The sequence below is a fragment of the Cebidichthys violaceus genome, unplaced genomic scaffold (assembly GCF_023349555.1).
Source record: "Cebidichthys violaceus isolate CVI_PGR_0920_01 unplaced genomic scaffold, fCebVio1.0.p SCAF_36, whole genome shotgun sequence".
NCBI classification, from domain to species: domain Eukaryota; kingdom Metazoa; phylum Chordata; class Actinopteri; order Perciformes; family Stichaeidae; genus Cebidichthys; species Cebidichthys violaceus.
Genome location: NW_027176550.1, coordinates 2,413,337 through 2,439,184, shown reverse-complemented (window position 1 = coordinate 2,439,184; position 25,848 = coordinate 2,413,337). Strand labels below are relative to the sequence as shown.

General features: G+C 42.5%; 2 protein-coding genes across 7 annotated transcripts; one reads left to right on the top strand and one right to left on the bottom strand.

Annotated features, from left to right (window-relative positions):
* Positions 1 to 1,098: 1,098 nt before the first annotated feature.
* Positions 1,099 to 9,361, bottom strand: psmd3 (proteasome 26S subunit, non-ATPase 3). Its single transcript, XM_068725755.1, has 12 exons — positions 9,054 to 9,361; positions 7,320 to 7,510; positions 5,526 to 5,666; positions 4,560 to 4,696; positions 4,190 to 4,380; positions 3,821 to 3,924; positions 2,809 to 2,923; positions 2,578 to 2,697; positions 2,291 to 2,394; positions 2,014 to 2,169; positions 1,727 to 1,777; positions 1,099 to 1,288 (listed from the first exon to the last, which is right to left on the bottom strand). Exons 1-12 carry the CDS (start codon positions 9,253 to 9,255, stop codon positions 1,211 to 1,213), a joined length of 1,590 nt encoding a protein of 529 aa, XP_068581856.1. The 5' UTR covers positions 9,256 to 9,361; the 3' UTR covers positions 1,099 to 1,210.
* A 972-nt stretch (positions 9,362 to 10,333) lies between these two features.
* wnk4b (WNK lysine deficient protein kinase 4b) lies at positions 10,334 to 25,493 on the top strand. 6 transcript variants are annotated; one of them, XM_068725745.1, is made up of 22 exons: positions 10,334 to 10,527; positions 11,128 to 11,575; positions 13,977 to 14,149; positions 14,423 to 14,643; positions 14,719 to 14,876; positions 14,951 to 15,039; positions 15,658 to 15,877; positions 15,962 to 16,126; positions 16,340 to 16,493; positions 16,612 to 16,799; positions 16,998 to 17,071; positions 17,165 to 17,300; positions 17,481 to 17,597; positions 18,301 to 18,453; positions 18,534 to 18,570; positions 18,892 to 19,002; positions 23,031 to 23,491; positions 23,632 to 23,680; positions 23,767 to 24,229; positions 24,312 to 24,508; positions 24,796 to 24,898; positions 24,987 to 25,493. In XM_068725745.1, the coding sequence occupies exons 2-22, from the start codon at positions 11,228 to 11,230 to the stop codon at positions 25,150 to 25,152; spliced, it is 3,783 nt and encodes a 1,260-aa protein (XP_068581846.1). In that variant the 5' UTR covers positions 10,334 to 10,527; positions 11,128 to 11,227; the 3' UTR covers positions 25,153 to 25,493. The 6 variants fall into 6 exon arrangements, with proteins under 6 accessions (XP_068581846.1, XP_068581847.1, XP_068581849.1 ...); XM_068725746.1 differs by having other exon boundaries at positions 16,337 to 16,487; XM_068725748.1 differs by having other exon boundaries at positions 16,337 to 16,493; positions 23,079 to 23,491.
* The last annotated feature ends 355 nt before the right edge of the window (positions 25,494 to 25,848 follow it).

Here is a 25,848-nt window from a genome sequence, read left to right as displayed (position 1 = left end):
GGTCCTAATGGTAGCCCAGTTACCTGGGTCCTAATGGTAGCCCAGTTACCTGGGTCCTAATGGTAGCCCCGTTACCTGGGTCCTAATGGTAGCCCAGTTACCTGGGTCCTAATGGTAGCCCCGTTACCTGGGTCCTAATGGTAGCCCAGTTACCTGGGTTCTAATGGTAGCCTATTTACCTGGGTCCTAATGGTAGCCCCGTTACCTGGGTCCTAATGGTAGCCCAGTTACCTGGGTCCTAATGGTAGCCCAGTTACCTGGGTCCTAATGGTAGCCCCGTTACCTGGGTCCTAATGGTAGCCCAGTTACCTGGGTCCTAATGGTAGCCCAGTTACCTGGGTCCTAAAGGTAGCCCAGTTACCTGGGTCCTAATGCTAGCCCCGTTACCTGGGTCCTAATGCTAGCCCTGTTACCTGGGTCCTAATGGTAGCCCAGTTACCTGGGTCCTAATGGTAGCCCCGTTACCTGGGTCCTAATGGTAGCCCCGTTACCTGGGTCCTAATGGTAGCCCCGTTACCTGGGTCCTAATGCTAGCCCCGTTACCTGGGTCCTAATGCTAGCCCCGTTACCTGGGTCCTAATGGTAGCCCAGTTACCTGGGTCCTAATGGTAGCCCCGTTACCTGGGTCCTAATGGTAGCCCAGTTACCTGGGTCCTAATGGTAGCCCCGTTACCTGGGTCCTAATGGTAGCCCCGTTACCTGGGTCCTAATGCTAGCCCAGTTACCTGGGTCCTAATGCTAGCCCCGTTACCTAGGTCCTAATGCTAGCCCCGTTACCTGGGTCCTAATGCTAGCCCCGTTACCTGGGTCCTAATGGTAGCCCAGTCACCTGGGTCCTAATGCTAGCCCAGTTACCTGGGTCCTAAAGGTAGACCAGTTACCAAGATGGCCGCTTGTTTAATGGTTTGATATTTGTTATGTTTCTGTAACCGTCTGTAAATATAAATATGAGTCACGTTTCAGTGTATTTTGAGATGTTTTCCTGTTGACGTTCTGTAACCATGGTAACAGAGGAGGTTGGTACCAGTGACCTCATCGTTTAAGAATCTGTTCATGTAAACATTCTACATTACCCAGAACACCACAGGAACAAAAGTGTAAACAAATCCAAAGAGTATTTTATTTGTTCAGAGGTTACAGCAGAAGAAGAAGAGGATTGTGGGTAATAACTCATTTACTAACATCACACACAGGAAGTGAGCAGAGAGGATCATGGGAAACTGTCATCGTCATCTTCAGCCATTTCTTTAGCAAACTCCAGATCCTGCTGCTCACGCTCCCGACGCTCCTACACACACACACACACACACACACACACACACACACACACACACACACACACACACACACACACACACACACACACACACACACACACACACACACACACACACACACACAATAGTGAACATCACCTGAAGAAGAATCTTATAACTCTCATTCATAAACTGTAGATGGTAAATGTAGTTCATTGAAACAGTAGATGTAGTTCTTCTACAGACTGCTCCAGCTTGTAGTCCTCCAGACAGACATGCCATCCCATAATATGAGGTCAGAGGACACCTTTAGTGTAGAGCAATGCATCCTGGGACATGTAGGCACGGCTCCACCAGCAGGAGAACTCTCTCACTAGAGCTCCAATGAACTACATTTACCATAAACCTTTAAAGTGATGGAGAACCTGTTATGGTGTGTGTGTGTGTGTGTGTGTGTGTGTGTGTGTTACCTCTGCTGACTCCAGGTCTTTGTTGTACGCTTTAGGAGGAAACCTCATGGCCTGCAGGAAGAAACAAGGTTATTTAACTGAAGCTCTTCTCATTAATAAACTGATCCACAGCAAGAGTTATAAACCGTTATAAACAGGAAGAAGACGGGGAATGTGGATGTGTTGAGATCAGAACTCGTCTTCTACCTGTTAGAAGTCTAAATTCAAAAACATTTCAAAACAAACTCTTGTCTCACCTTGACAGACATGTTGTGGAAGTCAGGTGTGTGTACAGGTGTGTGTCTCACCTTGACAGACATGTTGTGGATGTCCAGGCAGAAGGAGATTCTCTGGTGGAAGGCCAGCTGAGGCTCTCTGGTTCCGTAGATGTCCATGGTCTCTTTTGATTGGACGAAGCCTTTCTCGTGGTTGATGCTCGCTTCGATCACTCCGTCACGGATCGCCTGGAAACACAGTTCAGGCTCAGGTCTAAACCATTGTTGAAGGTTGTGTACTCAGATCAACAACTCTGATGGATGTAAAGATGTAGAGGACTGATGTCTCCTCCCCTTGTTTCCTCGTTACCTTGGCCACGATGAACTCTGCGTCCTCTGGACTGTCGAGCTGAAGCTTCTGAGCGATGTCGGCCAGAGAGATCCGAGAGTATGACAGGCTGATCATACGCACACCTGCGCGCGCGCGCCCACACACACACACACACACACACACACACACACACACACACACACACACACACACACACACACACACACACACACACACACACACACACACACACACACCTTTAATGACTAAAGGGCCATCAGGTGACATCATGCTGTGATGTCAGAGGTGTCCTGCGATTGGCTCACCGGTCTTGATGACGTTGTGTCTCAGGCGGATGATGAGCGTGTACGTCCCGTCGGTCTGGAACTTCTCCCCAAACTCCTCCAGGACTTGGTTGAACTTGGCCAGGTTACCTGCTCTCACCGCTGGACACACACACAGTGCACACACAGTACACTCAGTACACATAAAAGAGGGTATAAATACAGTAACAATGAACAGACTGCTAAAGGAACCACCAGAGAGTAAAGACTGACCCTGAGTCAGCAGAAAGTAGGGCATCAGGGACCTCTTCAGTGACGGTTGTCTGAACTGGAGTCTGTCAGGAATCTCTCCCAACAACAACTCCACCACGATCAGCAGCTTGTGGACCTGATCACAGATCAGTACTGTTATCACTCACAGTACCACGTCAGATGAAAGTAATAACACGCGTTACAACGTGGGCAACGGTGTGTAACGGTGTGAAGCAGTGTGTATCGTGTGTTACGGTGTGTATCGTGTGTTACGGTGTGTATTGGTGTGTAGCATGTGTTACGGTGTGTATCGTGTGTTACGGTGTGTATCGGTGTGTAGCGTGTGTATCGGTGTGTATCTGTGTGTTACGGTGTGTTACGGTGTGTATCGTGTGTTACGTGTGTTACGTGTGTATTGGTGTGTAACGGAGTGTATCGTGTGTTCCGGTGTGTATCGGTGTGTATCGGAGTGTATCGGAGTGTATCGGTGTGTATCGGTGTGTATCGGTGTGTTTCGGTGTGTTTCGGTGTGTAACGTTGTGTATCCGTGGTGACCGTGGCTAAGTGGAGAGCAGGGCTGTTGTGTAACGTTGTGTAACGTTGTGTAACGTTGTGTATCGGTGTGTAACGTTGTGTAACGTTGGGTATCGTTGGGTATCGTTGGGTATCGGTGTGTATCGGTGTGTATCGTTGTGTAACATTGGGTATTGTTGTGTATCATTGTGTAACGTTGTGTAACATTGGGTATCGTTGTGTAACGTTGGGTATCGTTGGGTAACGTTGTGTATTGTTGGGTATCGTTGTGTATTGTTGGGTATCGTTGTGTATCGGTGTGTAACGTTGGGTATCGTTGGGTAACGTTGGGTATCGTTTTGTAACGTTGTGTAACGTTGTGTATTGTTGGGTATCGGTGTGTAACGTTGGGTATCGTTGGGTAACGTTGTGTAACGTTGTGTATTGTTGGGTATCGGTGTGTAACGTTGGGTATTGGTGTGTATTGGTGTGTAACGGTGTGTAACGTTGTGTAACCGACCGTCTGTTTGAAGCCCACAGCGGTGTGTTGGGGAGCTTTCCTCAGAGCGTTGGTCAGAGTCCTGCGAGCCTCAGAGTACTCCAACTGGATCGCCTTAATACGACCTGAAGGAGGTCACATGACACACAGGTGTACACAGGTAAACACAGGCATCAGTCTCACCTGTGTAGTACAGAAATCAGTAGTACAGGTATTGTCTCACCTGTATAGTACAGGTATCAGTAGTACAGGTATTGTCTCACCTGTGTAGTACAGGTATCAGTAGTACAGGTATTGTCTCACCTGAGTAGTACAGGTATCAGTAGTACAGGTATTGTCTCACCTGTGTAGTACAGGTATCAGTAGTACAGGGTACAGGTATTGTCTCACCTGTGTAGTACAGGTATCTGGCCCACTCGTTGTTGTTGGCGAGTTCAGGAAACACAGACTTGGACACCAGCTTCTCTGCCTGGTCGTACAGGTTGAAGTGCAGGTAGTTCCTGAGCAGCAGGTTCAGGAGGACGGCCTGACCGTCGGCATCGTGACGCAGAGTCGCTGTACGGAGACGAGTGTGGAGGAAACTAGAGAAGAAGACATGTTCGATATACGAGGGACACACCTGGTGTTAACCTGTGTGTCTGTCTGTTTGAGTGTGTGTATGTGAGTGTGTATGTGTGAGTGTGAGTATCTGTGTGTGAGAGTGTGTGTGTCTGTCTGTGTGTGTGTGTGTGTGTGTGTGTATCTGTGTGTGTGTCTGTACCTGCGCATGGTGTCAAACTGCTTGAGGAACTCGTAAACTCTAGCATGGTAATAATAACACTTAGCAGCCACCAGATCCAGAGCTCTGCGGTTCTTTGACCCGATCTTCTGCAGCAAGTCGTCGGACACCTTCTGAGCCTGAAACACACGTCGTCATCATCAGAGACAGACAGAGAGAGAGAGAGAGAGAGAGAGACAGACAGAGAGAGAGAGAGACAGAAAGAGAGACAGACAGAGAGAGAGAGAGAGAGAGAGAGAGAGAGACAGATAGAGAGAGACAGACAGAGAGAGAGACAGACAGACAGAGAGAGTGAGAGACACAGAGAGAGAGAGAGACAGACAGATAGACAGACAGACAGAGAGAGAGACAGGCAGACAGAGAGAGAGACAGACAGACAGACAGAGAGACAGAGACAGACAGACAGACAGAGAGAGACAGACAGACAGAGAGACAGAGAGAGAGACAGGCAGACAGAGAGAGAGAGACACAGACAGACAGAGAGAGAGACAGTCAGACAGACAGAGAGAGAGAGACAGACAGACAGACAGACAGACAGACAGACGGAGAGAGAGAGACAGACAGACAGAGAGAGAGAGACAGACAGACAGACAGAGAGACAGAGACAGACAGACAGACAGAGAGAGACAGACAGACAGAGAGACAGAGAGAGAGACAGGCAGACAGAGAGAGAGAGACACAGACAGACAGACAGACAGAGAGAGAGACAGTCAGACAGACAGAGAGAGAGAGACAGACAGACAGACAGACAGACAGACAGACGGAGAGAGAGAGACAGACAGACAGAGAGAGAGACAGACAGACAGACAGAGAGAGACAGACAGACAGACAGACAGACGGAGAGAGAGAGACAGACAGACAGAGAGAGAGAGACAGACAGACAGAGAGACAGACAGAGAACGAGAGAGAGACAGACAGACAGAGCGACTGACTGACAGACAGACAGACCTCGGTGTATCTCTTGTTGTTGGTCAGGTGAACCACCAGCAGCAGCTGAAGATAAGCCTCCACCTCCGGCAGCAGAGGAGCAGACGCTGATTTACCCGTCCTGGGACGGAACGGGACGTCTCCCTCTAACACCTCCATCGGCTGAAAGAGAGAGAGAGACAGGGAGAGACAGACAGGAAGAGACAGACATCAGTACTGATCAGCTGATCACACGTCTCTGTGTTTAAACTCAAAGTTAACTTCTATCTTGTTTTTGTCTGAACTAAACCGTACTAAAGATAGATGCAGTTTAAACCGTACTAAAGATAGATGCAGTTTAAACGTACTAAAGATAGATGCAGTTTAACCCGTACTAAAGATAAATGCAGTTTAAACGTACTAAAGATAGATGCAGTTTAACCCGTACTAAAGATAAATGCAGTTTAAACGTACTAAAGATAGATGCAGTTTAACCCGTACTAAAGATAAATGCAGTTTAAACGTACTAAAGATAGATGCAGTTTAAACCGTACTAAAGATAAATGCAGTTTAAACCGTACTAAAGATAAATGCAGTTTAAACGTACTAAAGATAGATGCAGTTTAACCCGTACTAAAGATAAATGCAGTTTAAACGTACTAAAGATAGATGCAGTTTAAACCGTACTAAAGATAAATGCAGTTTAAACCGTACTAAAGATAAATGCAGTTTAAACGTACTAAAGATAGATGCAGTTTAACCCGTACTAAAGATAGATGCAGTTTAACCCGTACTAAAGATAGATGCAGTTTAACCCGTACTAAAGATAAATGCAGTTTAAACGTACTAAAGATAGATGCAGTTTAAACCGTACTAAAGATAAATGCAGTTTAAACCGTACTAAAGATAAATGCAGTTTAAACCGTACTAAAGATAGATGCAGTTTAACCCGTACTAAAGATAAATGCAGTTTAAACCGTACTAAAGATAGATGCAGTTTAACCCGTACTAAAGATAAATGCAGTTTAAACCGTACTAAAGATAGATGCAGTTTAACCCGTACTAAAGATAGATGCAGTTTAAACCGTACTAAAGATAAATGCAGTTTAAACCGTACTAAAGATAGATGCAGTTTAACCCGTACTAAAGATAAATGCAGTTTAAACCGTACTAAAGATAGATGCAGTTTAACCCGTACTAAAGATAGATGCAGTTTAAACCGTACTAAAGATAAATGCAGTTTAAACCGTACTAAAGATAGATGCAGTTTAACCCGTACTAAAGATAAATGCAGTTTAAACCGTATTAAAGATAGATGCAGTTTAAACCGTACTAAAGATAGATGCAGTTTAAACCGTACTAAAGATAGATGCAGTTTAAACCGTACTAAAGATAGATGCAGTTTAAACCGTACTAAAGATAGATGCAGTTTAAACCGTACTAAAGATAAATGCAGCTTAAACCGTACTAAAGATAAATGCAGTTTAAACCGTACTAAAGATAGATGCAGTTTAAACCGTACTAAAGATAGATGCAGTTTAAACCGTACTAAAGATAAATGCAGCTTAAACCGTACTAAAGATAGATGCAGTTTAAACCGTACTAAAGATAAATGCAGTTTAAACCGTACTAAAGATAGATGCAGTTTAAACCGTACTAAAGATAAATGCAGTTTAAACCGTACTAAAGATAGATGCAGTTTAAACCGTACTAAAGATAGATGCAGTTTAAACCGTACTAAAGATAGATGCAGTTTAAACCATACTAAAGATAGATGTAGTTTTCTCTATGGTGGTCCAACATGAATGAGTGATTAATAAGATTATTGATAATGACCTCGTCCAGGAAGCCCAGCAGCTGGTCTCTGGTGCTGGTGTTGTTGGTGAAGAATCCAAACACAGCTTTATGGAGAACGTTGGTGTTCAGACGACGGCTGGTAGACGGCAACGCTCTCAGAGCTCTCAGCACAAACCGGGGCTCCTTACCAGAGACAGCCTTCTCTATCTGCTTCACATGCTCCTTTATGTCTGTGTGTGTGTGTGTGGTGGGGGGGGGAGAAAAGAGAAGAGAGAGAGAGAGAGAGAGAGAGAGAGAGAGAGAGAGAGAGAGAGAGGATTAAAGTCACAGATTAACAGAGACTCAAACCTCAGTTTTAGTTTCAAACAGAAACAGTTCTTCAGAATTATTGCTGACTCTGTTACTGGTGTTCATATGTGGTCTGATGTGGTCTATATCTGCAGCTCTATAAGTCTGTTAAAAGCTGCTCAGCTCGGTAGTATATACACACATATATATATATACATATATATATATATATATATATATATATATATATATATATATATATATATACACACACACACACACACACACACACACCCAGATACTCTGTGTGTACACACACACACACACACACACACACACACACACACACACACACACACACACACACACAGAGATACTATATGTAGTATCAGTCACAGTTTGGACACACCTTGTCATTCACTGTTTTGTCTTGATTTGTATTTGTTTCTACATTGCAGATTAATATTGAGACTTTACACTATGAAGGAACACTATGGAGTTGTGTGTTTGATATCTCAGACTCTTCACAGCAGCTCTTTCTTTCAGTCGGCTTCATGAGGTCTTCACCTGGAGCACTTCTCCACTAACAGGTGTATTCTTACTGCGTTTGAGACCATCAGTGGTGTTGAGTAGAGGCAGGGTTGGTGCACAGTTCTATTCGACTGCAGTTCTGATCCATATTATGGAAAGAACCACTCAACTAAGTACAAAAGACAGTCCATCATTACCTTAACCAGCATGGTTAACCACGGCATTCTGCAGCGACGTGCCATCCCATCTGGTTTGTGCTGAGTGGGACCAGCGTCTGTATTCCAACAGGGCAAAGAGCCCAAACACACCTCCTGGCTGTGAAGGACTATCTGACCAAGCGGGAGCTGACCTCCTCAGTCACCAGACATAAACACAGAGAGGTGCTCCGGGACGAACCGGACCGCAGACTGAAGGCAAAGCAGCCAACAGGGAACCTCTGAGAACCCCTGAGAACCCCAACCCTGTTAGTGGAGAAGTGCTCCAGGTGAAGACCTCATGAAGCCGACTGAAAGAAAGAGCTGCTGTGAAGAGTCTGAGATATCAAACACACAACTCCATAGTGTTCCTTCAATAAGAATCTACAACTAGAACCAAATAAAGAAAACACATTGAATGAGAAGCTGTGTCCAAACTGTTGACTGGTACCATCCATCCATCCATAGATAGATAGATAGATAGATAGATAGATAGATAGATAGATAGATAGATAGATAGATAGATAGATAGTACCTGTCCTCACTAACCTTGTATCTATTGACGGACATTTGTCATTATACATATTATATATACTGTATAAACACTATTGTGTGTTCTTCTTTGTATATCTTTGCATTATGTCTTAAACCTTTTAAAATGAATAAATAAAATAACTCATCTGTTAGCCGCTGATGCTAACATGCTAGCCCCACCCTGTCTCCGGTACCGGACCGTCCCGGTGGTTAAACCTGTGTTTACCGTCCAGCGTCATGTTGTCCAGCTCTTTGGGTTGTTTAGCCGCGTTAGCTGCTTCCTCCTCCGGCAGCATCTCCACGTCCTGCGGCTCAGGGCCCTGGTCCTTTTTCTCGGCTTTAGAGTCCTGGTTCTGGTCCTTAGAGTCCCGGTCCCGGTCCCGACCTCCCGCCTTGTCCCCCCGCCGCTTGGCCGCTGTCTCCTTCATGGTGTCCGGACAGAAACGAGCAGAAAGAAACAGAAAAGCTCGTTAACGAAGATCTGCAGCGTCACTTCGGTCTGTTCCTACGATGACTGGCAAACTACTGAGGGGCGCAAAGGATTCTGGGATACTTCAGACAGTATAAGACGATCGCAGAAAACAGCTAATCGATTACAGATCGATCGTTCAGTTCTATGAATACTGTTAATAACACACTTTAAACAAACTATCAATCATATTTATTCATGAGGAATATTTATAAAAAATAAAATAAAAAACACATTGAATCCGACATGAGGAGCAAAACTATGAATACAAAACTATTAAAGTATTATGACTTATTTATATTGAAATAATAATAGCGAACTAACTAAATAACAACAATAATGATCATGATAATAATACAAAAAATAATAATAATAATAATAACAATAATGATCATGATAATAATACAAAAATAATAATAATAATAATAATAATAATAATAACAATAATGATCATGAAATAGATTCAGTGAAGAGAAAGTATTGTAAATATAGTTCACTTAAACTGACATTCAGGTGTCTAAACTTTGATAAATAATAAATAAAATCAATGTTTACATTAAATATCTTCAATGAGATGATCAATCTTCTCCTTGATTGGATGAAACACAGAATGAAAGACACGCCCCCTGCTGGAATATATAAATATAAATATATTTCAAAACAAAACGTTTCCTACTTGTTTGTATGTTCGATGTGTGAAATAAGAAATAATCAATATAATCAATCAATAACTTCAGAAGTCAATTAATAACAACAATAGAAAATAATTAAAAACATTAAAGTAGAAAACATGATTTATTGGTTAATATTGTTCACTATTTATTGATTATTCTTTATTCGTGTATAATATCGGCGATGACGTCACCGTGACTAAAAGAGGATCAAAGGTTTAAAATGAAATGTTTTAAGTGAAGGTTGTGACGTATTTCCGGTGTCTGTGCGTTATCAGGCCAGGTGAAAGGTGTCCGGTGGGCGGGGCTTGCTGCAGCTCGCGCCGTCTGCTCTCCGCTGATAGAGCTCGTGCTCTCTCACAGCGACGCAGAGCACGAGCTCTCTGAGGAGAGAGGACTTTAAAAGAACAGGAGGAAGAAGGAGGAAGACTTGGGTTAGTGGACTTCATGTGGACCACGATGGACCCCCTAGGGACCAGGACTCTGGGATCCTTTAAGCAGCTCTACTGGTTTCTGTTGTGGTTTCACTGGTTCAGGTTCAGGAACTGTTGACGGACACAGTGAGTCCACTTTACTCTATAATAATATAATATACTATTATATATATGTATATATATATATATATATATATATATATATATATATATCACATTATATTATATTATAATATAATATAATGTGATATAATATGATATAGTATAATACAATAATACAGCTGAATGAGTGGCGTAAAGGCTAGAAAAGCTGCGCCGGTTAAAAAAGAAGCGTTTTGTCAAAATGTAATAATTCTCAATTATCATCAGTTTTAGGTCCTGGTCCTGGTCCAGGTCCAGACCTGAACCGCGGTCCATCTATTAGTGACCCCTGGATTAGAGCATCATTAAACAAAAAACATCAAACCACAACAACAGACACACAACACGTATTATTACTGTTAGTTATAAGTTACTAGTTCTTTCGTTCTTATTCATTAGTTATCTATGAGAGTTCATTAGGAGATATTTATTAGTTTGTATTATTAGTTCATTATTTATTTCAAAGTCTAAAGATGTTTCTGATAAAATGAGCATAAGATATAGAAATAAAGAATAAATAATCAAATGTATGTTCCAGCTCAATTAAATCCTCTGGTGACTCCTCCCACTTCTCTGACATCACAGCGAGGGACACGAACGTTACCGAAGAGACTACAGACTGAGGAAGAGGAGGAGGAAGAAGAAAAGGAAGAAGAAGAGGAGGAAGAGGAAGAGGAAGAGGAGGATGCTGCCGTGGACCAAGAAAAGACCTGAAGAAGAAAAAGAAGAGTCTATTCTTCCTCCTCCTCTTTCTCATGTTACCGTGACAAACTCAAAGGACAATCCTCCGGATGTCAGCTCGGACTCGGAGGAGGAGCCGTCGGTCGCGGCGTCGGACGCCGACGGTGAGGTGTTACCGTGGCAACAGAAGGAGGAGGAGGAGCGCGATGAAGAGGAGACGCAGGCCGTGGCTTCGTCTCCAGACGGAAGATTCCTGAAGTTCAACATCGAGATCGGACGAGGATCCTTCAAGACGGTCTACAGAGGACTAGACACAGAGACCACCAGGGAGGTGGCCTGGTGTGAGCTACAGGTACACAAGAGTACACAAGAGTACACACACTGTGCACAATATATACAAGAGTACACAAGAGTACACACACTGTGCACAATATATACAAGAGTACACACACTGTACACAATATATACAAGAGTACACAAGAGTACACACACTGTGCACAATATATACAAGAGTACACACACTGTACACAATATATACAAGAGTACACACACTGTACACAATATATACAAGAGTACACAATATATACAAGACTACACACACTGTGCACAATATATACAAGAGTACACAAACTTAACACACACTGTACACAATATATACAAGAGTACACACACTGTACACAATATATACAAGAGTACACAAGAGTACACACACCTTACACAATATATACAAGAGTACACAATATATACAAGAGTACACACACTGTACACAATATATACAAGAGTACACACACTACACACAACAATACACAAGAGTACACACACTACACACAACAATACACAAATGCTAACAACTACAACGCTCACGTGCACTAAAAGAAGACACACTCACATGTGTGTGTGTGTGTGTGTATGTGTGTGTTAATGTGTGTTAATGTGTGTGTGTTAATGTGTGTTAATGTGTGTGTGTGTTAATGTGTGTTAATGTGTGTTAACGTGTGTGTTAATGTGTGTTAATGTGTGTTAATGTGTGTGTGTTAATGTGTGTTAATGTGTGTTAATGTGTGTTAACGTGTGTTAACGTGTGTGTGTTAATGTGTGTTAATGTGTGTTAACGTGTGTGTTAATGTGTGTTAATGTGTGTTAATGTGTGTGTGTTAATGTGTGTTAATGTGTGTTAATGTGTGTGTGTTAATGTGTGTTAATGTGTGTGTGTTAACGTGTGTTAATGTGTGTGTTTTAATGTGTTTTAACATGTGTGTGAGAGATAAAACGGTGACTCAGCAGTGTCTTGTACACAGTATCTGATATGTTGACGGCTGCTGGTTGATGTTGATAACAGCTCTCACTCACTCACACACACACACACACACACACACACACACACACACACACACACACAGTTAATTAGGTTCTCTGCGATGAACTTCCTGTTGTGTGTTTATGTTTTTTCCTCCAAAAGGTTAAACAAAGTTATTTATATTTATTGATAATTCATCAATTCATTGATTCACTGATTCATCGATTCATTGATTCACTGATTCATTGATGACATTTTATTTAACACGTCTGTTGAACAAAGTGAAAACTGGGAGATAAAGTTCAGAGATGTTACTTCACTTTTATAATACGGGTAGATGAAGTCAAGCATTCTGATTGGTTGAGAGTGAGTCACAGGGTCTACTTCATTGAGCCATAAAGTACTCTACAACCTGTTTACATTCACCAGAGCGTTCCATATCAGTGCACACTCTAAATAACGGGTAGATTTTGCGCGGCCGTTAGTTGTCATCTCAATGAAAGACAGCGATGGAGTAATATCCTCGCTGGAGAAGAAACTTCCAACACCGAGCCTCCGGCAAAGAGAGCAGGAGTGGTCTGAAGTGATATCATCAGAGACGAAGGGGACATGAGACACGTTTTCCACGGATGCACAATTAATGGAGATATCCAAATCAACATAAGCAAACGTTAACAACAGCCTAATGTTAGTCTATCGAGTCTCAAGTCACTCGTAACTTTAGTTCATTAAGTTCAAACAGCATAACGTTATATATACCCAGTGTCTACGAAGCATTTATGATTGATTTAGAATGTTTAGGCCTAATGTTTAAATTAAACATTGTCTTTTTTTATTTTAATGGCAACTTTTATAAAATGAGCAATGTGAATGAATGAGATGGTGCAAGATCTAGCTAGGCTAACAAACGTGATGTTCCCAATGCTGTTTGTATGTTGCATAGCAACAGACACACATACGGGACTATTTTCTCTAAGCTACTGAAATGTGATACACAACGTTTAGTGGCTACAACTATTTTTTGCTGAAAGGCAGCTTACTATTGACTTACTATTAATAATGTTGCAGGCAACCGTGTTATAAAAGCAATAAGGTACGAGAGGCAGAACTGTATCTACAATAATGTACAGTTCAAGGGTGTTGTTAGGCAAACCCTTGAACTGTACATTATTGTAGATACAGTTCTGCCTCTCGTACCTTATTGCTTAATTATATTGATTTGAAACATTATTTTATTAGTATTTAGTTTATTATTGTTACTCAACTTTATTCTGTGTGTTTGTGCTGCAGATTTCCCATGATGCTTGGCAGTAACGTGTCATCATCCGCTGTCCTTCACGTGTTCTATCATATATATATATATATATATATATATATATACATACATATATACACACTGTATATATAATACATCATAAATACATCAATGTGTTTATTGATCATCTTTCACCTTCAGACTCACCGGCTCACTAGGGCGGAGCGTCACCGGTTCACAGAGGAGGTGGAGATGCTGAAGGCTCTGCAGCACCCGAACATCGTCCGCTTCCTCGACTCCTGGAAGTCCTCGCTGAGGGCCCACAACTGCACCATCCTGGTGACGGAGCTCATGACCTCCGGGACCCTGAAGACGTGAGTCCACTATAGAGCACACACAGAGACCTGAACCCTGAAGACATGAGTCCACTATAGAGCACACACAGAGACCTGAACCTTGAAGACGTGAGTCCACTATAGAGCACACAGAGACCCGAACCCTGAAGACGTGAGTCCACTTTAGAGCACACACAGAGACCTGAACCCTTAAGACGTGAATCCACTATACAGCACACACAGAGACCTGAATCTTCTTAGTCCCTGAACGCCCCTGAGCTCACCTGACCAGGTTTCTCTGAACCCCTTCAGGTACCTGCGTAGGTTCCGTCAGATGAAGCTGAAGCTGCTGCAACGTTGGAGCTTCCAGATCCTGAAGGGGCTCCAGTTCCTGCACTCCCGCTGCCCCCCCATCCTGCACCGAGATCTCAAGTGTGACAACGTCTTCATCACCGGACCCACGGCCTCGGTGAAGATCGGAGACCTGGGCCTCGCCACCCTCAAGAAGGCCTCGTTCGCCAAGAGCGTGATTGGTAGGAACGCAGCCAGTGGGGGGGAAACGATGCGTTCGGCTCAGTTGTTTGAAGTTACTGTCGTGATGTGTTCAGGGACCCCGGAGTTCATGGCTCCAGAGATGTACGAGGAGAAGTACGACGAGGCCGTGGACGTCTACGCCTTTGGCATGTGCATCCTGGAGATGGCGACGTCCGAGTATCCGTACTCCGAGTGTCAGAACGCCGCCCAGATCTACCGCAAAGTGACCAACGTGAGGCTCCGCCCACCTGAACGACGTCTGCTTCCTGTCTTTGGTCAAACGTTTCATCTTTGTTTGTTTCTCAGGGAATCAAACCGGACAGTTTTCTCAAAGTTACGGTCGCTGAGCTGAAGGAGATCATTGAAGGCTGCATTCGCACCGACAGCAAAGAGAGGTAATGTCCACAGAGCACCAGTTAGGTTCTCCTTCAGGAGTGAAACGCACCAATCAGGTGATCAGACGCGTGAAGCAGCTCCATCTGCTGGACACGTTGAGTCACTGCAGCGGAAAAACAACTCAGATAACATTGATCATCAATTTTATGCTGTACGAATTGATGAAGTATAGATGAAGTATTGATGAAGTATAGATAAAGTATTGATTAGTTAATGATGTTTACGTCACCCAGCTGTTTTTCTTTAGCATTAGCAACATTAGCTCAAAGTGGTCAACAGTGAATATTTTATAGACTGATTTCAGTTTTTACACTTAATATTTAAATTTGATGAATTTGAAGCCACAACAAAACAAAACAAAACAAAGCTCCTGATGAGATGTTTTTATCTTCAGTACACATTATTATATATACTCTATCTATCTATCTATCTATCTATTTATCTATCTATCTATCTATCTATCTATCTATCGATATATATATATATATATTCAAATTATCAATTTAAAATGAGTCTTAAGCTTCTTTCACTACAAAATAAACCTCACTGACTAAGTAACTGGACTCGTCTGAACCTACCTGTTCTCCGGTTTGGGTCTTTGGTGTTTCCTGCTGCAGGTTCACGGTTCAGGACCTGCTGGACCACCGGTTCTTCCAGGAGCACCTGGGGGTCCACGTGGATCTGGCCGAGGAGGACGATGGCTCGAAGGCGGCCCTGAAGCTGTGGCTCCGGATGGACCACAACAAGAAGCTCCATGGGAAGTACAAGGACAACAACGCCATCGAGTTCCTGTTCGAGCTGTACAAGGACGTCCCGGAGGAGGTCGCCCAGGAGATGGTGCCGTGACATTGTGACAACATGACATTGTGTTGATGACGTCGCCCCAGCGGAGGTGGTCTCACCTTTCTGTCTCTCTGTCAGGTGGTGCTGGGCTTCCTGTGCGAGGCGGATTACAAGCCGGTGGCCAAAGCCATCAGACACCGAGTGACGGCAGTGAAGCGTCAGCGGGAGAAACGCCGCCGCCTGCTGGAGTCTGAGCCCGCCCCCCGGACGCCGGAGCCGCCCAATCATAGACCGGCCAATCAGGTGTGTCTTAAGTTGTTTCCATGACACACAGATTACTCCAACAGCTGTTCATCACATAAACATGTGACGACTAAACCTCCTATTTCATTAAATCAGGGTTAAAATCTATAATCTTTCTTGGTTCAATATATTCACTATCTATTCAAGACATTAGATTAATTTGATTATTAATTAAATAAAAGAAAAAGTCAGCTGTTTATGTTTTAACAGCAGGACTCAGCAGTTGTTTTAGATCCCGCCTCCTCCAGGATTCAAGCCCCGCCCACGGCAACAGTGACATCGGCAAGCAGAGAGGATTCTGGGAAGAGAAGCATCTCCAGCAGGACAGAAGGAGACGGAGACGAGTACACGACGGCTACATGTCAGGGTTAATAATATTCTATTATTAAAATCTCTAAATGTCTATAATTATATTAATTTCTTATTGTTTATCATTTATTATAATGATTTAATCTAATGAGTTAATTCATGATTCTTGTCGGCAGTGGACCGTGAGATAGACTCAGGTGTGCTTGAGAAGGTTGAAGCCACGCCCCCTGTAGTCCCTCGCCACGCCCCCCTCTACTCTGTCCCCGCCCCTGCGGCTCAGGAAACCCCTCAACCCCAGGCTCCTCCCCCTTTAAGGCGGACTCCACCCAAAGCTCCGCCCCTTCCCGTGCTGCGTTTTCCCAAGGTGGGTTGGGGGGCGGGCCTAATACAGGCAAGGGGCGGGGCTAAAGACAAGAGCTTTCAACTTTAATAAAAGTAATATTTTTATAGTTATAAATTATTCTACGCTCTGAGATTATGAAGACCGATTCTGGAGGTGGTTTTCCCTATTATTCATGGGAAAACCACTGAATCTAAATGTCTCCGTTTGTGCCTTCACCAGAGCATCGCCGTGTCCCACAATGCCGAGCAACGGCCATCTGGATCAGTGTGCGGCTTCTCCTCACCTATTGAGAGGTAACACACACATTTATCTCCATACTTATGAGGACCAACATCAAAATGACCTCATTGTCTTATTTCTCGTCTCTTCACTTCCTGGTTTTGTAGCTATGCCTCCGACGTGACCTCAGGTTTGAGTGACGGCAACGACGGCCAATCAGACAAGGGCAACCAGGAAGCAAGCCGCCGGGTGGCTACGAAGCAGTTCAGACGGAGAGCGAGGGCTCGTCTGAGGATCACAGGGGTAATGTCACCTCACATATAATATATATATATATATATATATATATATATATATATATATATATATATATATATATATATATATATATATATATATATATATATATATATATATATAGCGTTAATAAATACACACATTTAAATATTCAACACACTGTGTAACACCTTGTGGTGCGTTCAGGTGTCCGACATGGCGGACCGCGTGGTGGAGTGTCAGCTGCAGACCCACAACAGTAAGATGGTCACCTTTAAGTTCGACCTGGACGGAGACAACCCGGAGGACATCGCCTCTGTGATGGTGAGCGCCGACCGACGGCCAATCAGAGCGCAGCGTTTTAGTCACCGCGGGGATTCCCTTCACTGGTGTGAATTTTTTTATATATATATATATATATATCTATATATATCTCTAAATTATATATATATATATATATATATATATATATATATATATATATATATAGATATATATATATATAATTTAGATCCAGATAGAAGGTCTCAACAGATGGACACGCCTAAATATTTCTGTTTGTATAATATTATACTTGCTTCTGGTTGGCCCATATTTAGTCTGTGGTAATTTAATCTCCATCACATGTTAGTGATGTAGAGGATCACATCGTCTGCATACTGTGATAACTTTATATTCTACCTCTTATTTTAGAGTTTCTCTGTAAAGGGGTTCATTTCTTTTGTGTATTTATATCATTTTTAATCAACTGAACTAAATATAAAACACCAAGAAAACAAACGCGATCCAACATTAGAATAAACGCTCTTTATTATATTCACAGTTCTAGTGGAGACCTGGTCAGGGTGTGTTATATTAGGAATAATGGTTTTAGTCGAACTGAAAGAATTGAGTTGAGTTATTAATGTCCTATATTTAATAAAGCTATTGCTCGATCTGTGAATACTTTAGCTTTGTGTTTCATGTTGGGATGTTGTTTTAACTGTTATGAAGTATAAGTATAATATATAATAAATCTATACCTCAGATCCACAGAGACTTCATCGTGCCGTTGGAGCGAGAAGGGTTCATCCTCCGCATGTATGACATCATCAAGAGGGCGGAGTCTATGATGACGATACATCAACAGCAGCCGGCCGACAGCGACGGGTCGTCTCACCTGTCGCTGACCGACTCACCTGTATGTGATCGCCATCTGTCCAATGGGACATCTTCTTTTTCTTCTTCTTAGTCCTCAATGTTCTTCTTTTGTCTCTGCAGGGTCTCTCCAGGACTCTGTCCACATCTTCACTTCCTGGTAAGAAAAGACGGTTCAGATACAAAAACAATGTAGAATATTAAAGTTGCAATTAAATTTAAATTCAGCTCAGATTCAGATTTGTTTTTAAAAGAAACACAAAGTTTCCTAACAGAAGTCACAATTCTTTGGACATTTGGATTCATTTCAATTGATTTGAGACAAAATAATTTAATATAATCAGTTAAAATAATATCAAACAAAAAGAAGCAACTGAAATATTTGATTTGACAATTTCACTGGGCTCTTTTTAAAAGATAAACAATCAAAGTAAAATCAGATCTAATCTTCTAAAGAACTGACGCGTTTTTTCCCCATCAGACATTGCAGATTCAGACCCCTCCCCCTTGAAGGGCGGAGACTTCTACATTGACCGCGAGGCCACGCCCCCCGTCAGACCACTGAGGTCACAGTCTTTCCACACCTCCTCAGGTACATCAGCATTCACCTGTTCATTCATGTCTTCATTCATGTCTTCATTCACGTCTTAATTCACCTGTTCATTCATGTCTTCATTCACCTTTTTCATTCACGTCTTCATTCACCTTTCCATTCACCTTTTCATTCACCTGTTCATTCATGTCTTCATTCACATCTTCATTCACGTCTTCATTCATGTCTTCATTCACCTTTTCATTCACCTGTTTATTCATGTCTTCATTCACCTGTTTAATCATGTCTTCATTCACCTGTTTATTCATGTCTTCATTCACGTCTTCATTCATCTGTTCATTCACTTGTTTAATCATGTCTTAATTCACCTGTTCATTCATGTCTTCATTCACCTGTTCATTCAGTAGTGTACAACAAGACTTCATTAGTGTCGAGTGTGAAACATTAACAAAATTAAAAAATCTGATTTTGCTCCAGTTTGTCAGCAGAATCTCAAAAATGTAACATATTTGCACGTTGACATGCCATGAACTCCAGGTACTGGGAGGAACTACTAGAACCTCCTCACTGACTCTTAGAAGCTCTTCAATAACTACTAGAACCTCCTCACTGACTCTTAGAAGCTCTTCAATAACTACTAGAACCTCCACACTGACTCTTAAAAGCTCTTCAATAACTACTAGAACCTCCTCACTGACTCTTAGAAGCTCTTCAATAACTACTAGAACCTCCTCACTGACCCTTATAAGCTCTTCAATAACTACTAGAACCTCTTCACTGAACCTTAGAAGCTCTTCAATAACTACTAGAACCTCCTCATCGACTCTTAGAAGCTCTTCAATAACTACTAGAACCTCCTCACTGACTTTTGGAAGCTCTTCAATAACTACTAGAACCTCCTCATTGACCACTAAAAGCTCTTCAATAACTACTAGAACCTCCTCACTGACCCTTAGAAGCTCTTCAATAACTACTAGAACCTCCTCACTGAACCTTAGAAGCTCTTCAATAACTACTAGAACCTCCTCACTGACTCTTAGAAGCTCTTCAATAACTACTAGAACCTCCCCACTGACCCTTATAAGGTCTTCAATAACTACTAGAACCTCCTCACTGACTCTTAGAAGCTCTTCAATAACTACTAGAACCTCCTCACTGACTCTTAGAAGCTCTTCAATAACTACTAGAACCTCCTCACTGACTCTTAGAAGCTCTTCAATAACTACTAGAACCTCCTCACTGACCACTAGAAGCTCTTCAATAACTACAAGAACCTCCTCACTGACCCTTAGAAGCTCTTCAATAACTACTAGAACCTCCTCACTGACTCTTACAAGCTCTTCAATAACTACTAGAACGTCCTCACTGACTCTTAGAAGCTCTTCAATAACTACTAGAACCTCCTCACTGACCACTAGAAGCTCTTCAATAACTACTAGAACCTCCTCACTGACCACTAGAAGCTCTTCAATAACTACTAGAACCTCCTCACTGACTCTTAGAAGCTCTTCAATAACTACTAGAACCTCCTCACTGACCCTTAGAAGCTCTTCAATAACTACTAGAACCTCCTCACTGACTCTTAGAAGCTCTTCAATAACTACTAGAACCTCCTCACTGACCACTAGAAGCTCTTCAATAACTACAAGAACCTCCTCACTGACCCTTAGAAGCTCTTCAATAACTACTAGAACCTCCTCACTGACTTTTGGAAGCTCTTCAATAACTACAAGAACCTCCTCACTGACTTTTGGAAGCTCTTCAATAACTACTAGAACCTCCTCACTGACCACTAGAAGCACTTCAATAACTACTAGAACCTCCTCACTGACCACTAGAAGCTCTTCAATAACTACAAGAACCTCCTCACTGACCCTTAGAAGCTCTTCAATAACTACTAGAACCTCCTCACTGACTTTTGGAAGCTCTTCAATAACTACTAGAACCTCCTCACTGACCCTTAGAAGCTCTTCAATAACTACTAGAACGTCCTCACTGACTCTTAGAAGCTCTTCAATAACTACTAGAACCTCCTCACTGACCCTTAGAAGCTCTTCAATAACTACTAGAACCTCCTCACTGATTCTTAAAAGCTCTTCAATAACTATTAGAACCTCCTCACTGACCACTAGAAGCTCTTCAATAACTACTAGAACCTCCTCACTGACCACTAGAAGCTCTTCAATAACTACTAGAACCTCCTCACTGACTCTTAGAAGCTCTTCAATAACTACTAGAACCTCCTCACTGACCCTTAGAAGCTCTTCATTAACTACTAGAACCTCCTCACTGACTCTTAGAAGCTCTTCAATAACTACTAGAACCTCCTCACTGACCACTAGAAGCTCTTCAATAACTACAAGAACCTCCTCACTGACCCTTAGAAGCTCTTCAATAACTACTAGAACCTCCTCACTGACTTTTGGAAGCTCTTCAATAACTACAAGAACCTCCTCACTGACCCTTAGAAGCTCTTCAATAACTACTAGAACCTCCTCATTGAACCTTAGAAGCTCTTCAATAACTACTAGAACCTCCTCACTGACTCTTAGAAGCTCTTCAATAACTACTAGAACCTCCTCACTGACTCTTAGAAGCTCTTCAATAACTACTAGAACCTCCTCACTGACCACTAGAAGCTCTTCAATAACTACTAGAACCTCCTCACTGACCACTAGAAGCTCTTCAATAACTACAAGAACCTCCTCACTGACCCTTAGAAGCTCTTCAATAACTACTAGAACCTCCTCACTGACTCTTAGAAGCTCTTCAATAACTACTAGAACCTCCTCACTGACCCTTAGAAGCTCTTCAATAACTACTAGAACCTCCTCACTGACTCTTAGAAGCTCTTCAATAACTACTAGAACCTCCTCACTGACCACTAGAAGCTCTTCAATAACTACTAGAACCTCCTCACTGATCACTAGAAGCTCCAATAACTACTAGAACCTCCTCACTGACTCTTAGAAGCTCTTCAATAACTACAAGAACCTCCTCACTGACTCTTAGAAGCTCTTCAATAACTACAAGAACCTCCTCACTGACCCTTAGAAGCTCTTCAATAACTACTAGAACCTCCTCACTGACTCTTAGAAGCTCTTCAATAACTACTAGAACCTCCTCACTAACCACTAGAAGCTCTTCAATAACTACTAGAACCTCCTCACTGATCACTAGAAGCTCCAATAACTACTAGAACCTCCTCACTGACTCTTAGAAGCTCTTCAATAACTACAAGAACCTCCTCACTGACTCTTAGAAGCTCTTCAATAACTACAAGAACCTCCTCACTGACCCTTAGAAGCTCTTCAATAACTACTAGAACCTCCTCACTGACTCTTAGAAGCTCTTCAATAACTACTAGAACCTCCTCACTAACCACTAGAAGCTCTTCAATAACTACTAGAACCTCCTCACTGATCACTAGAAGCTCCAATAACTACTAGAACCTCTTCACTATAGGTCTTGGTCTGAATCTCCCTCAATGATTGCTGAGAATCCTCTCTGCCTGTCATCAAGCTCTCTACTAAAATTATTTAAATAAACATAAGTACAAAGTCCTGACGTGCACTACAGTGTACGTTAATACATTAGTAAATAAATAAGTTCAGCTCTGAAAACTCACTCAAATTACTCCTTAGCTGTTTACTTACTAAAACAATCAAAATATAATAAACATTTAAAACATGAATATCATGCTTACCTTTTTTTTTTTCTATAAAATGTGCTCGTTGATATAAAATGTGCTCGTTTATATAAAATGTGTTTGTTTATATAAAATGTGCTCGTTTATATAAAATGTGCTCGTTTATATAAAATGTGTTCGTTTATATAAAATGTGCTTGTGATGTGATGTTAAAGCTACAGCTGTCCTCTCTAAGGAACATGTAGTATGACAGGTCTCAGGAGTGTTTACTGAAGTAGAACTACATGGATGTAACTTGTTCTATTTATTGCTGTGGTGTCCCTCAGGGAAGCGTCCTGGAGCCCCTGATGTTTATTTTAAATCTCCCATTGTTGATGATCTTAACCCCCCCCCCCCCCCCCCCCCCCTCTCTCTCCAGCTTCCTCCCACCCCCCTCCTCCCTCCCCCGTCCATTACCCTCCCCCAGACTCGGCCCCACCTCCTCCCTCCCACCTGCCTCTGTCTCCTCAGTACAACCTTCCGTCTCCCCCGTACTCCCCCTACACAGCCCAAAGCTCCCCCTCCTCCCTCCTGACCACCTCCTCCTCCTCTTCCTCAGCTTCCCCCCTCCCCCCTCACTGGCCCCCCCCCGACCAGCCTCTCTTCTTTCTGGCCAACGTGTTCTCTCTCGCCATGAGCGTGGCCCAGTCCTTCATGCCCCCGCCTGGGACCCCCAACCAGGGCTTTCATCCGCTCTCTCCCCCCATGTCTCCCTCCATGGGTCCTAAGTTCCTCGGCTCCTTCTCTGCTCCTTTCTCCTCTCAGCTGTCCTACAGCCCCCCCGCCCATCAGACAGGCTCCGCCCCCGACAGCCGAACCCACAACACACCTGAGGCACAGGTGAGCTTCCTGATTTCTGTAGTCCAGGTAGAGGACTAGAGAAACCTGGTTTAATTCATTCATATGTTCACTCACCCACTCACTCACTTATTCACTCATTCATTCACTCACTCACTCGTTCACTCATTCATTCATTTCAGCCTCTCAGTCCTGTTCAGCTGAAGGTTGGCTTAGCTCCGCCCCCTCAAGGTGAGTCCCTGCTGACATCACAAAGTGACGTCACAAACTGACGTCACATAGACTGATGACTCACTGATCATGTATCTGGTTCACAGAGGCGGTCCTAGCTCCCAGTCCCACCGGCGCTCCTTCTTCTTCTCTTTCAGTGAACAAACCTTTAGTCTTAAACGTCGGTCGTTTCCAGGTGACGCCCTCTAAAGTCATTCCTGCTGTCCGTCACCAGGAGCCCCGCCCCCTCCGCCAGGCCACACCCACCGCCCACTCCCCGCCCCCCTCCGGGGCAAACCAATCAGAAAGCTCAGAGAGCAGCTCGAGCGAATCGGAGAGGAGCACGGTGGTCGAGGTCTGTCCGCCTGTTCGTGTCCAAGGTTTCCAGGAGGAAGAGGACGAGGAGGAGGAGAAGAGGAGGGGAAGTCGGAGGCCGAGCGTCAGCCCGTGGGAGGGGCCGGCCGGCAGCTTCAGCCAATCGCGGAGCCGCTCGGCACCTCACGTCAGCTCTGACGAATCAGAGAGCGAGAACGAGGAGATGTGGGCGGAGCTCCGGGAGCTTCGCGAAAGGTGATTGATTGATGGGAATAGTTTAATAATATGTAACTGAAAGAAATAACGATAAATAAAGTTTAAACCTTTTGAAACCCAGACAACATGTGGAGGTGCAGAATCTGCAGGCCAATCAGAAGCGAGAGATCGAGGAGCTGTACGTGAGGATGGGTAAAGTCCCACCCCCTGGTATCGTCTCCCCGGCGGCCATGTTGAACCACCGCCAACGCCGCCTCTCCAAGACCGGGAACCCTCACAGGAGCAGCCTGCAGAGACTGGAGCTGCTGCCCCCTGCAGGTGAGGAGGACGCACTGCAATACAACGCAATAATCACACTCATCCTGTTTATTAGAAGGTATTAAATAATAATAATAACAATAATAATAGTAATAATAATAATAACAATAATAATAATAGTAATAATAATAATAATAATAATAACAATGATAATAATAATAATAACAATGATAATAATAGTAATAATAACAATAATAATAACAACAATAACAATAACAGTAACAGTAGTAGTAGTAGTAGTAGTAATAATAATAATAATAATAATAATAATAATGTTTGTGGTTCAGGTATCATGAGGAAGAGCTCGGCCAGCAGCACCGGGTCTCAGGAGAGAGCAGGGAGGGGGGTCACCTTCGCCCCCGATCACAGTGGCACAATGACCTCATTCAGGTAATCTGATTACATCAGTTTATGTTACAGGTAATCTGATTACATCAGCATGTGTTACAGGTAATCTGATTACATCAGTGTGTTACAGGTGGAGCATCACACAGCTGACCTCTGACTTTTCTCTTCCAGTGAGACCACCTGAAGACGATGAAGACGATGACGTCACTTCGTCATCAACATCTGCAGAAACATGTTATCAACATTTATTTAGATTTTCTCTGTTTTTGTTAAAAACTTTAAGGATAAAATATTAAAATATGTATTAATGTATTTTATGATTTTCACTTTGAACTGATTTAGAATGTTTGATGAAGAGTCTCCACATATCAATAATGTATTTATGATCAGTATATCTATATATGTAGCAATGTTATTAACTGATTATTACATGTTTATAACCGTGTGCCTTAAAGAAGAATTATGATTAACGGATGAAACGTGTGATTATTTCATTAAACTTTGTTCATAAATATAAAACGTGATCGTCTCATAAAAGTATCCTCCAACAGCAGAACGATGATTTCTTTAAACATATACATATGTATATGTTTATGTTTATGTATGTTTATATAAACATATACATATATAATCTCACCTGTTACAACAGTCACATGTTTAATTATTATTGTTGTTTTTATTATTGTGTTAAAAGAATAACAACTATAATAAACTGATTCTCTCAACACAACGAAAAGCAAAAACAGTTTAACCATAATTTATTATTTTAACATCTTTAATGTATTCACTGTTTCTGTCTACCTAAAGATAAACTTATGTAATTACATTTTAATAAATTAAATGTGAAAGACGATAACTAATATTTAAAATCAATTTACCAATATAGTAATAAAGTCAACCCTGTTTTTATCTTTTAACACAAATGTTTGCTTCTAAATGTGGACTTTAAACTCACTACTGTTGACCTTATAAGGACTTCCTGTGTGTCCACA

Bases quoted from the DNA above. Each gene is read 5' to 3' on its own strand.
- psmd3 (XM_068725755.1), bottom strand. From the start codon at position 9,255: ATGAAGGAGACAGCGGCCAAGCGGCGGGGGGACAAGGCGGGAGGTCGG. The intron at 2,924-3,820 runs GTCGGTTACACA...ATCTGTGATCAG, and splicing joins CTGTGGGCTTCAAACAGACG to GTCCACAAGCTGCTGATCGT. The intron at 1,289-1,726 runs GTAACACACACA...GTGTGTGTGTAG, and splicing joins AAGACCTGGAGTCAGCAGAG to GAGCGTCGGGAGCGTGAGCA.
- wnk4b (XM_068725744.1), top strand. From the start codon at position 11,228: ATGCTGCCGTGGACCAAGAAAAGACCTGAAGAAGAAAAAGAAGAGTCT. The intron at 16,800-16,997 runs GTGGGTTGGGGG...TGCCTTCACCAG, and splicing joins CCGTGCTGCGTTTTCCCAAG to AGCATCGCCGTGTCCCACAA. The intron at 23,681-23,766 runs GTGAGTCCCTGC...TCTGGTTCACAG, and splicing joins CTTAGCTCCGCCCCCTCAAG to AGGCGGTCCTAGCTCCCAGT.